The following is a 13319-nucleotide window of genomic DNA, read 5'->3' as shown; positions in this document are numbered from 1 at the left end:
AAAGTTGCATGCTCTATCTAAATCACTTAAGACAAAATTTTGGTTCAGTGTCCCTTTAACTATTTTTCCCTACTTCTCAAATGTTTAATGTAAACTGACAATGTGAAAATTTCTTAAGTCAAAAGCCTAAATAACAATCAATTGCCATGAAAATCTGCACAACCAAAGTTTCTCTGTCAAGTATATTGTTGAAGTTTCATGAGTTTTGGATTCCCACACTGCAAATAAGAAATATTAAACAGGCCAAAAAAATGTGCTTAATGTGATTTAACAAACACAAATGTCCTTTAATATCACTCAATTGACAATATATTTTTAACAATAAAATATTCCAAAAACACACGTGCACAGAAAATTTCACACCTTTAGGTGAAACACACTCAAAATGATACACATAAAACTATTTTTCCCACTTCTGAAAAAGCGCATAATGAGCGAAAAATTTCTAAACATTAATCAATTGTCTCAAATCTTTTGCAGATTTTCGTGGAAATTGATTGTTATTTAGGCATTTTTTGGCTCATTATGTGCTTTTTCATTATGTACTTTTTCAGAATTGGGAAAAATAGTTCAATGTGTACAATTTTGAGGTGTTTCACCTAAAGGTCTGAAATTTTCTGTGCACATGTGTATTATTATTATCAGGTATTTGTAGAGAGCCAACAGATTCCGCAGCTCTAATAGAATATTGTATTGTTTAAAATATGTTGTCAATTGAGTGATATTAAAGGTCATTTGTGTATGTTAAACATTAAAGGGACAGTCTAGGCCAAAATATACTTTTATGATTCAGATAGGGCATGTAATTTTAAACAATTTTCCAATTTACTTTTATCACCAATTTTGCTTTGTTCTCTTGGTATTCTTAGTTGAAAGCTTAACCTAGGAGGTTCATATGCTAATTTCTTAGACCTTGAAGACCACCTCTTTTCAGAATGCATTTTAACAGTTTTTCACCACTAGAGGGTGTTAGTTCACATATTTCATATAGATAATACTGTTCTTGTGCAAGTGAGGTTATCTGGGAGCAGGCACTGATTGGCTAAACTGCAAGTCTGTCAAAAGAACTGAAATAAAGGGGAAGTTTGCAGAGGCTTAGATGCAAGATAATCACAGAGGTTAAAAGTATATTAATATAACTGCGTTGGTTATGCAAAACTGGGGAATGGGTAATAAAGGGATTATCTATCTTTTAAAACAATAAAAATTCTGGTGTAGACCGTCCCTTTAAGCAACACGAAACAAAAAGCTTAATGGGATTTATTTTCAGTGTGGGAATTGAAGACTCATGGATATTTCTAGAATAGGCTTGGGCAGGAATGAACTTTGCTTAGCAGGATTTTCGTGGGAGTTGATTGTTATTTAGGCATTTTTGGTTCATTAAAGCTAGGATTGACTATTGAAACATATAAAGGGGACTTTCATTCATTAAGTATAAGATACTACAGCAGCCCACGGCAAAAAAAAAAAAAATTGCTAAAAAGGTGACGTTTTCACCTCTTAGCCAATAGTCGTGTGGCAAATCCAGCTCCCAAGAGCGCCAAGCCGGATTTGCCGCACAGATATTGGCTAACGGGTGAAAACGTCACCCCTTACCAAAAAAGCTGTGGGCTGCTTTAGCCGCTAAGAATGGCGATCGATTGAAACAAATAAAGGAGCTTTCTACATGAAGTATCTTATACTTTATTAATGAAAGTCCCCTTTATTTCTTTAAATAGTCAGTCCTAGCGTTTGTACAACGCTAGGATTGACTTTCACTTTGAGCGCTTGCGCTTTCACATTAAACATTTTAGAATTGGCAAAATGAGTTAAATGTGTATAATTGTGATTGTGTTTCAGCTTTTTGTATGTTAAGCAACACTAAGCAGCCCATAAAATGTGCTTAACGCAATTTATTTGCAGTGTGGGAATCCAAAACTCAAGAAACTTCTAGAATACGCTTGGGCAGGGATAAACTTTGATTGTGCAAAGTTTTGTGGCAATTGATTAATCTTTAGGCACATGTTCGCAGGTTAAGCAACATAAAGCAATTTCCACATTAAACATTTTAGGAAGCCTGCATAGATTTTAATGTACTTCTTTGTTATTCTAACCATATACATTTACAACATGAAAGTGATCTATACTTAAGCGTGGCCGGACTTTTAGCTGACAGACATTTGGCCGACGGACATTTGGCCGAAACACAAGTGGCTGTCAGATAACAGTCCGGCCACGAGATAGATAGATTTGATAGATACATAGATTAGATAGATCAATAGATAAATTTGATAGATAGATAGATAATTTCCCAGACAGAGAATTACAAGACGTGCGGGCTGGGACCCATGGTAAGGTTCCCAGAGGCAGTTGCGGCGCCCGAGGCTCTGATTAGAACAGAGCACTCTGGAACGTATCTGCCCTCGGCCGAAATCGGAACATTCTTCGGCATTCTGTCCGTCGGCCAAATGTCCTTCTGCATTTTGTCAGAGCACCATACTTAAGTCAGTAGAGACAAAATATGTTCTAAAAAACAGGACTTAAACAATTTCCCCTTCTTTATTGAGGTTACAAATAGCCCAATTAAGGCAATTTATACAGTTTTAATACAAAACATTATTTATTTTTGTTAATATCGCACTCAATAGTAAAAATGTCTTACTCCTCTGGGATTAGTGGAAGTTGAATAATATATCTGGGATTGGTTGATGGCTGTCACATGATATAGGGATCAGGTAAATCAAAATCAACTTTGCAATTTATCATTAAAAAAAAAAACTGCTCGTTTGAGATTCAGCGTGTTATGTACAAGATGTGTTCATTTCTACAGCCTAGAGCAGTTGGTATCCACTTCTAGCTGGTCGGCAGGAGACTATACAGATGCTTATTAAACCAAGTAACTGCAAGAAAAAACAAAAACAGAGTAGATTAATAGATTTATTACGTATGGTCATTTGTGAAAGTGACAGAATAAAATTAAATATCCCTTTAAATCACAAACGCTATGTAAACTCTGTGTATGAGGTTTGTTTTACCTTGAACAAAATCTAGACAGAGCCAAATTATCTATATGTCACTGAATGGGACATGAAAAACCTAGCCAGCAAAAAAAAAGGAGCGCACTTTTACATTAAAGGGACATGAAATCCAAAAAAATATCTATTGATTTAGATAGAGCATACAATTTTAAACAACTTCCCAAATTACTTCATTCACTTGGTATTTTTTGTTGAAGGAGCAGCAATGCACTACTGGGAGCTAGCTGAACACATTCAGTAAGCCAATGAGAAGAGGCATATATGTGCCACCACCAATCAGTACCTAGCTCCCAGTAGTTAATTGCTGCTACTAAGTCTACCTAGGTGTGCTTTTCATCAAAGGATACCAAGATAATGAAGCAAATTAGATAAAGAACTACATTGGAAAGTTGTTTAAAATTGAATGAATTGCACATCTGAATAATGAAAGAAAAAATGTGGGTTTCATTTCCTTTTAAATATTGCGACCAATACAAATCAGATTACACAGTATCTTACAATCGCCTCTATTTTCATATGCATGGTTTTCTATTAGGCTAATAAGTATTTTGCGTATTTTGATACAATTTTTCATTCTGTTAGTTTGTGAGATAAAACAGGGAGATCTGCAGGGGAAATGTTTAGAAAATATGCTGAAACCTGTCAGATCTACGCCCATTGAATGCCCCTGTTCAGCTCACTATCAGAGGTGGGGAAACTTATTTTACTATAAGAAAAACAATGCACTATGTACATAGAAGTTTGAATTTCACTCCTTTTTTTGCCTCTGCAGTGTAGTTTTATTATGATTTCTACTGTTTGCATGAAAACATTTTCCTGCATAATTTCAATACAAATTTTATTTTTCCTATAAAATACGGTATTTGCAGAACAATTTTGTTGTGATTTTTATTGCAGTTTTACAATACTGTTGTTTGTTGCATATTTTATTTCAATACCTCTTTTATGCATTCCATACTATTTTTAAATAAAAATAAAAATTGTGAGCCCTGTTGTAATATATATGCATTATCTTCACGTACTTAAATATACTAAAGCTAATTTTCCAAATTGTGCAGTCTTTTTGTGAGGAACTCGTTCCTACTGAGCATGTGCAAGAGTTCACAGTATAAATGGATGCGTCTGTGATTGGCTGATGGCCGTCACATGACACAGGGGCAAGCAAATTGCCAGAAAAAAAACTTACTAAATTTAAGATTCAAAGTAAGTGATATTGCATTGCATTTTATTATGCATTGTACTATAATTAATGGTACTTTAAAAGGCAAGGAACAATAAGTTGCAAGTGCTAGGGAATTCATAGTATTGACAACATTCTTTAGAAAATATTACGAGCCCAGGAACCTTTAAATAATTGAGCCCCAAGCATGAAAAACATCAAGGCATAAACATTGCTACATGTAAAGACTTAAGGCATTAAAGAGGTTAAATAAACATTTATTTTAAAACGTTTAATCTCATCACCTGGGGGGGGGGGATTACCCATAATCTCAATCACAAATCTGAATCAGCAAGAGAGAGACCTCACAAAGGACATTTTAGCTAAAATTGTAATCCACATGGATACATTTCAGTTTTGGATAGGGGCGTTTTTTGTAATATACATCTACTAGCAAAAATGCTTCTAATAAAAGCTATAGCTGTTTCAAAAGTGTATTTAACCAGCATTTTAAACACAGCACTTGCTCAGAGAGTCTAAAGGTGCTTGTACCATCATAATGTTAATTATTGACATGATACAAGCCCCACTGGTGCTCTGAGCAGCTGCAGTATTTAAAATGTTGCTGCACTGAGAATATCTAGTTATGCGTCACATGCACAGAAAAATGTTAACACTAAAACAGTGATAACTTTTACTAGAAGCATTTTTGCCATTACATGGATATTGTAAATATGTTTATATTCACAGATGTTATTCATCTATGTGCATTTAAATTTTGACTAGAGTTTACCTTTAACTCTGCCTCCTTTCTATCTAGAGGGGCCTCTCCCAGTAATATGAGAATGAAACAGACATTAAACACCGAGATTGTACTATAAAATGTTTGATTATATGTAGTAAAACAACTTCTGTAGGATTTCCAATGCTTGCTAAAGGTGAAAGACTTAGCACTGCCCCAAACTGACCTCATGAAAGAAGGATATAGATGTTACAACATGGTTGCTTTATGGACAAACTATTTTGTAATATTTACACCTCTGCATATTATACTGTCTCAGTCCTATCTAGCATTTAGTTAGTGTTGTATGTCCTTATAAATGTGCTTTTAGGTAGTCAGTGGAGCTGTATATAGAATTCTTTAATACAAACCTCAATGATAGCAAATGCCAACACGACAAGCAGCGCATAGCTTAGTACTCTCTGTATTATGGTCTCCAACTTTGTGCCGCAACCCTTGGGACAAAAGAAATGATCAAATTACTGTGAAACATTCTCATTACACACATTCTACTTTACAGTGTTACAACTTAACATATTTAAACAAATAACAGCGTTACCTCTTTGTTAATTTCCTTCAGATCTTTGAAGTCCACATTACACTGTGTGCTTGTGCTGTTCTTCATGCAGCAGCTGACAGGCACAGAAGTATTACTTTTCTGTCTCCATGCCCAGGTGTTATTCATCCAATCAGTGTAATTGCTAACTCCGCAGCATTGTATCTGTAGAGACAGAATACCGTGTAGGTTACTCCCATCTCTTGATAGGCTCAGTTTAGCCATTCGTTCCAGTTTAGGAATTAAAGGGACAGTAAAGTCAAAATTAAACTTTCATTTTTCAGGTATAGCATGCAATTGTAAACAAATGACCAATTTACTTCTATCATCAAATGTGCTTTGTTCTCTTTATATCCTTTATTGAAGACTAAACCTAGGTAGGCTGATAGGAACGTGCATGTGTCTTAAGCAGTCTATGGCAGCAATGTTTGCAACTATGTAGAACATTACTATAAACAATGTTGCAAACACTGCTACCAGATGTCTTAAGACACGTGCATGCTCCTTATCTCACTAGGATTACTCTTTAAGAAAGGATAGCAAGTAAACTAAGCAAAATTGATAATATCAGTACATTGGAAAGTTGTTTAAAACATCATTATCTATCCAATAAATTTAAGTTTAATTTTGACTTTACTCTCCCTTTAAGGCAGTATTTTTCAAGACTCTTGTCTGTACTATGAGGTTCGGCCAATAATTTTATTAAGGTACTTTTTAGCGTGAGAGCAGTGTCTCTTGCTATGCAGGGCTCTGGATATGGAGGAGAGATACCTACACTACAATATAATGCTTTAAAAAAAAATAAAAAAAAAATAGAATATTTTGTGTAATTTCTCTCCATGTCGGCGATTCTAGGGCCCCCTAGTCTGTAATGACTTATCTACAGGTCCCTCTCTAGAAAGGGAAGAAAGCCAAGGGATATGAACAATAGCAAAGATATAAGAGTCAGAACAAAAACTATAGCGGCCCAGCAGCTTAAAGGTTAAAATAGTGTGATAGGACAATTGTTGGGGGGGGGGGGGGGAATATTGTTTTGTTTTTTATTCTTTTTGTATTCCCGCGCTAGACATTGTGCTCGAGTAAACTACCTGTTCTTTATTATAACGCTCACAAAATGATCACATGGACCTTCCTTGTTATCAGTTAAATTAATAATTTGGCCCAACCCATTTTTTTAGGGTTCTAAGAAATGTAATAAGTTGATGTTCTATATAGGCACTGACAAGATAAATATAAAGACAAGCATTGTCTAATGTAGACTCCCATTATGCATTGCTTGGATAAATGTCACTTTTTATTCAGTTCCAGAATGACCCCTTCACTTGGCACTCACAAGATAAATATACACTGTGTATGTAATCTATATTGTGACTATAACCCATACCATGCATGCACTACTACTTGGGTAAATGTCTCTTCCAGTTTCTAGTATATCCATTTCCAAAGCACTCACTTTTTTGGGGAATCCATTAATTTTGTTTGATTGATAATAAACTACTTTGTTTGTGGTAGTGCAGTGTAAACTGTTATAATAAATAGCTCAAGACACAATAACATTAACCAACTGTAATGGGTGCACAAATATACAATCATTTTGGGGTGTTAATTTCACTTATCACTAATGCTACCGTTTTTTATTTTTTATAACAGAATGTCTCAGATAAGCCAGAGCACATCCTGCATACTTGAGAACCCTGACTCCAACCAAGTAATCCCTGTATCGAATGTTAGTGTATAAGCTCATTTATATCTGTCTGTAATAGGCTAGAGCAGAGGAGAGAATATAAACAATCAAAAAGCCTTTTAAGGGGTGTGTCCATTCACTGTAAAATAATGCACATTTTGCTAACAAAGAAAGAATAGGGATTTTAAATGTATGTACCAATAACTATGGAACCACAGAACTATTCACAAAGCAACTACATTTGTGCAACAGAATAGTTTTCCTGAAGAGGTTCTGTGATAGCCCTGAATGTTTAAGGCTAACAAGAGTTTAGCTGATGATACATTATTGCCCTCTTTGGCATTTAAATGGTTAAACTATTTATCAATACTACATGTTAAAACCCAATCAGACTGCAAACATTACACAGATTATCATGGAAAACCCCAGAGTAGTGTTCCATATTCTTATGAAAAAGGTGCCTCACATAATACACAAAGGTTGGCTATACATAAATAATTATAATCCATTACCTCTTTTTGCAAAAAATCAACAGCTGTACTTTCTAATCCCTTCCCATCATCCTTCTGGAAAAGGACCTGCATGTTTGCTTGCAACGTAGGATTTAGCTGGAAATAAAATGCAGAATGTGAAAAAAAGTACAATAAAAAAAATGAAATTAAATCCTTCATTCTTATAATTAACTTTTAGGATTATGAAAGGGAATTAAATATCTAGTTATCCACATGAATTAATTCTGCATAAGCTTATAAGACATAAATACACAAAAAATAAAGGCTCTCATGTGCATTTTATTATTACACAAGCAATAATGTTACTCCTGCAAACTGAACGTGAGCTCCAGAGCATCAGTGCAGTGCTGGGAGCTAGCTGATCTGGTGAGCCAATGACAAGACACAAATGTGTGTAGCCACCAAATCAGCAGTGTATAATGTCCCTTTAAGTAAAAAGAAAAAAATATTTCCATATATTTAAATCATACAAGTGCAAACCACACTATATCCTATACATGTATGTGCAAGTATTCATGTTACCATTTGGAGTATGTTGACATTAAAATAAATAAGCCGGTACTAATTACACTTCATGATCTAATTGTATTAAATTTTTAACCCCAATGACTCGCCTATTCAGAGCTGCAGAATATTGCGGCACTTTACAAATAATAAGAAACAACATATATACATACAGTGATTAACTCCCAGATTCTTAAAGTGAATGTAAACTTTCACGAATAAGTGACCGTTTTTTTAAAATACTATTAAAAACAGGGGCACTTTCATTCATGAAAGTTTAAATTTCAACGGTTTTGTTAAAATACTTACCGTTGCTTCTTGCAAGCCAGAGCAGTGATTCCACCCCGCCCCGCCGCTCGTCTCTTCATACGTCAGCAATGAAGAATCTGGCTGATTGGAGGAAGCCGGATTCATCATTGCTGACGTATGAAAACCGGTGAAATGTAAACTTTCATGAATGTAAGTGCCCCTGTTTTTAATAGTATTTTTACTTTACTTCACTTTAACTACTAACATTTCAAGGCTTCTACACTTTTAAAGATTTTTCCAACCTTAAAAAGGGTTTTTAAACTCTAAATTTAAATTCCCTAAAACAAATTCTAATTAAGAAAAACAAAAAACAAAGTGTTGCTATATACATTATTTATTCTACCATCTAGGGCTCCATTAGAAATGCGGTGTTGCCCCCAAAAGCCGGCAATGCTGGTTTTTACGTGGTTTTGTTATCCTATATACAGTGCTGCCGCAAGTTTTACTCCCATAAGCTAACATGGGGCCGCATCGCAAATTGGTATCCAATATTCAGCGCAAGGACTTACGTGGCTAAAATGGAGAAATCTAACTCCATTTTCACCTCTCCACAAAAGGCAGCCGCAGCAAGCCTTGCTCTTAGTATGGGAGCACTGTAACTCCCAAAAATGCCTTAAAAAATAAACACCTAACGCATGCGCAATATCTATCTACCTGTCAACCGCAATCCCCCACCGCAATAATTAATAAAATGTATTAGCCCATATATCTGCCCTCAAACCCACATCAGAACTAATAAAAGTATTAACCCATAAACCGACAACCCCCCACAACGCAATATGCCTAATTAAACTATTAACCCCTATATCCGCCATCAAACCCACACCACAAGTAATAACTAAATTATTAACCCCTAAATCCGCCAACATCGCAAACTACCTATTAAAAACTATTAACCCCTAATCCGCCAATAACCCACAACGCAAACTACCTATCAAAGTATTAACCCCTAAACCGCCGAACCCCACAACGCAATAAACCTATCAAAGTATTAACCGCCAAAGCCCACGACGCAAATAAATAATTAAATTACTAAGCCCTCTAACCTAACACCCATTACATTAACCTAAATTACAAAATACTAAAGTTACTATTAAAATAAAAAAACTAACACTACTTTAACCCCTTAATGACCACAGAACTTTTCCATTTTCTGTCCGTTTGGGACCAAGGCTATTTTTACATTTTTGCGATGTTTGAGTTTAGCTGTAATTTTCCTCTTACCGATTTACTGTACCCACACATATTATATAAAGTTTTTCTCTCATTAAATGGACTTTCTAAAGATACCATTATTTTCGTCATATCTTACAATTTACTATAACAAAAATATAAAATATGAGGAAAAAATTGAAAAAACACACTTTTTCTAACTTTGACCCCCAAAATCTGTTACACATCTACAACCACCAAAAAACACCCATGCTAAATAATTTCTAAATTTTGTCCTGAGTTTAGAAATACCCAATTTTTACATGTTCTTTGCTTTTTTGCAAGTTATAGGGCAATAAATACAAGTAGCACTTTGCTATTTCCAAACCACTTTTTTTCAAAATTAGCGCTAGTTACATTGGAACACTGATATCTTTCAGGAATCCCTGAATATTCCTTGACATGTATATATTTTTTTAGAAGACATCCCAAAGTATTGATCTAGGCCCATTTTGGTATATTTCATGCCACCATTTCACTGCAAAATGCGATCAAATAAAAAAAAATTGTTCACTATTTCACAATTTTTTACACAAACTTTAGGTTTCTCATGGAAATTGTTCACAAACAACTTGTGCAATTATGGCTTAAATGGTTGTAAATGCTTCTCTGGGGTCCCCTTTGTTCAGAAACAGTAGACATATGGCTTTGGCGTTGCTTTTTGGTAATTAGAAGGCCACTAAATGCCGCTGCGCACTACGCGTGTATTATGCCCAGCAGTGAAGGGGTTAATTAGGGAGCTTGTAGGGTTAATTTTAGCTTTTGTGTAGTAGACAACCCAAAGTATTGATCTAGGCCTATTTTGGTATATTTCATGCCACCATTTCACCGCCAAATGCGATCAAATAAAAAAAATCATTCACTTTTTCACAAACTTTAGGTTTCTCACTGAATTATTTTTACAAACAGCTTGTGCAATTATGGCACAAATGTTTGTAAATGCTTCTCTGGGATCCCCTTTGTTCAGAAATAGCAGACATATATAGCTTTGGCGTTGCTTTTTGGTAATTAGAAGGCCGCTGCACATCACATGTGTATTATGTCTAGCAATGAAGGGGTTAATTAGGTAGCTTGTAGGGAGCTTGCAGGGTTAATTTTAGCTTTAGTGTAGAGATCAGCCTCCCGCGTGACACATCACACCCCCCTGATCCCTCCCAAACAGCTCTCTTCCCTCCCCCACCCCACAATTGTCCCCGCCATCTTAAGTACTGGCAGAAAGTCTGCCAGTTCTAAAATAAAAGTTTTTATTTTTTTTAAATAATAATTCTACTGTGTAGGATCCCCCCTTAGCCCCCAACCTCCCTGATCCCCCCCCCCAAAACAGCTCTCTAACCCCCCTCTGCCTTATTGCGTGCCATATTGGGTACTAGCAGCTGTCTGCCAGTACCCAGTTTGAAATCAAATATGTTTTTTTTTTTTTTTTAAAACACGATTTTCTGTAGTGTAGCTGCCCCTTCAACACCCAACCCCCCACCCTCTCCCAGATCGCTTAATATTTTTTATTCCCACCCTCTCTCCCACCGAGTCCCACCTTGTCCCTCCTTAAACTTGTTCCATAGTGTAGGGTTCCCACACGCACGCACGCGCAGGCTCCAGTGCACGCACGCGCACCTGCGCATGCACCCACACGCGATCCAGCCACCCTCCTCCACCGATGGACGCCCACCCGCCTCCCTGGATCATCTCTCAACCACCAACGAACATAGCCATCGATGGGTGATGCAGAGAGGGCCACAAAATGTCTCTCTCTGCATCGGACTGCTAAAAAGTGTTATTGCAGGATGCCTCAATATAGAGGCATCACTGCAATAACAGGAAAGCGCCTGGAAGCGATCAGGATCGCTTCCACCGCTTTCAAAGACCAACAGCGTACAATTTAAAAAAAAAAACTAAGTCTAACTCCCAGGTTGATACTCACCATTCCTGAAGTCCGGCGGAGAAGGTCCTGTTCCATGCGGTGAAGTCTTCTTCCAAGCGGCGACCTCTTCTTCCAGGAACAATTCAGTGTGGAGGACGGAGCTGAAGACCGGCGATCCTGGAGCCATGGAGCATGGAGGATCCTCTTCGTACGATCGGTGCCGTACACTGGATAGTGAATTCAAGGTATGCGATTAAAAATGGCGTCCCTTGAATTCCTATTGGCTGATTTGATTCTTCAAATTCAAATCAGCCAATAGGATGAAAGCTACTCAAATCCTATTGGCTGTTGATTTGAATAGCCAATAGAATTTCAGTAGCTCTCATCCTATTGGCTGATTTGAACAGCCAATAGGATTTGAGTAGCTTTCATCCTATTGGCTGATTTGAATTTTTTATTCCCACCCTCACTGCGCGCCGGTTTGTTCCTAGAAGAAGAGGTCGCCGCTTGGGAGAAGACTTCACCGCATGGGATAGGACCTTCTCCGCCGGACTTCAGGAATGGTGAGTATCAACCTGTGGGTTAGAATTGGGTTTTAAAAAAAAATATATTTTTTTTTTTATTTAGATTAGGGTGGGCAAATTGCAAAAGAGCTAAATGCCCTTTTAAAGGACAATGCTCAACAAATGCCCTTTTCAGGGCAATGGGTAGTTTAGGTTTTTTAGTGTTAGGTCCTTTAATTTTGGGGGGTTTGGTGGGTGGGGGGTTTATTTTTAGGGGGGACTTTGTGTATTTTGATGTAAAAAAGAGCTGATTATCTTGGGGCAATGCCCTGCAAAAAGCCCCTGTAAGGGCTACTGGTAGTTTATTCTTAGAGTAGCGCATTTTTATTTTGGGGGGGCTTTTTTATTTTCATAAGGATTAGGTACAATTAATAAAAATTTGGTAATTTTGTTTTTTATTTTATGTAATCTTAGATTTTTTTATTTTCTGTAAGTGTAGCTTAAATGGACAGTCTACACCAGAATTTTAATTTTGACTAGACTGTCCCTTTAAAAATAAAAATAAACTAAGTATAAATTAAAGAAGTGAAGCTTTTTTATTTTAATAGTAACTTTAGTATTTTGTAATTTGGGTTAATTTAATGGGTGTTAGGTTAAGGGGCTTAGAAATTTAATTATTTATTTGCGTTGTGGGCTTTGGCGGTTTAGGGGTTAATACTTTAATAGGTAGTTTGCGATGTTGGGGTTGGCAGATTTAGGGGTTAATAATTTAGTTATTACTTGCGGTGTGGGTTTGAAGGTGGATATAGGGGTTAATAGTTTAATTAGGCGTTAGACATTGCGTTGTAGGGGGTTGTCGGTTTAGGGGTTAATACATTTATTATTATTTGTGAAGGGGGATTGTGGATATAGGGGTTTTACGTGTCCGGCTTATTTTTGGAAGGCGTGTTAGTCTTTTACGGTAGATTAGATGTTTTTTTTTTTTTTTTTTTACTTTTCTTAGGTGCCGGCAGTTTCTAAAGTGCCGTAAGTCACTAGCGACTCCAGAAATTTGTATTTACGCTCATTTCTAAGCATCGCTAGTTTATCAGACTTACGGCACTTAATGAACTGCCGGCGCCATATATGCGATTCCCCGATGTGGGAGGTAAAATTACGGGGGCGGCGTAGGTTGCAGTGCTTGCTCTGAAGCCTGCGCCGTATATGTAATCTCGCCCCTAGTGC

The 13319-nt window shown here is 36.6% G+C and overlaps 1 protein-coding gene across 1 annotated transcript in view; it reads right to left on the bottom strand.

Moving 5' to 3' along the window:
* Positions 1-2519: 2519 nt before the first annotated feature.
* Positions 2520-13319, bottom strand: part of LOC128648444 (tetraspanin-36) — a 53907-nt gene continuing 43107 nt past the window's right edge. Inside the window, exons 4-7 of the mRNA XM_053701105.1 lie at positions 7710-7805; positions 5517-5678; positions 5329-5412; positions 2520-2879 (exon numbers count right to left, since the gene is read on the bottom strand). Coding sequence (XP_053557080.1) covers positions 2811-2879; positions 5329-5412; positions 5517-5678; positions 7710-7805 — 411 coding nt within the window. The 3' untranslated portion in view covers positions 2520-2810. The remainder of the gene's footprint in view (positions 2880-5328; positions 5413-5516; positions 5679-7709; positions 7806-13319) is intronic.

This window comes from Bombina bombina, chromosome 2 (genome assembly GCF_027579735.1).
Source record: "Bombina bombina isolate aBomBom1 chromosome 2, aBomBom1.pri, whole genome shotgun sequence".
NCBI classification, from domain to species: Eukaryota; Metazoa; Chordata; class Amphibia; order Anura; family Bombinatoridae; genus Bombina; species Bombina bombina.
This window is presented reverse-complemented; position numbering and strand designations above follow the sequence as displayed.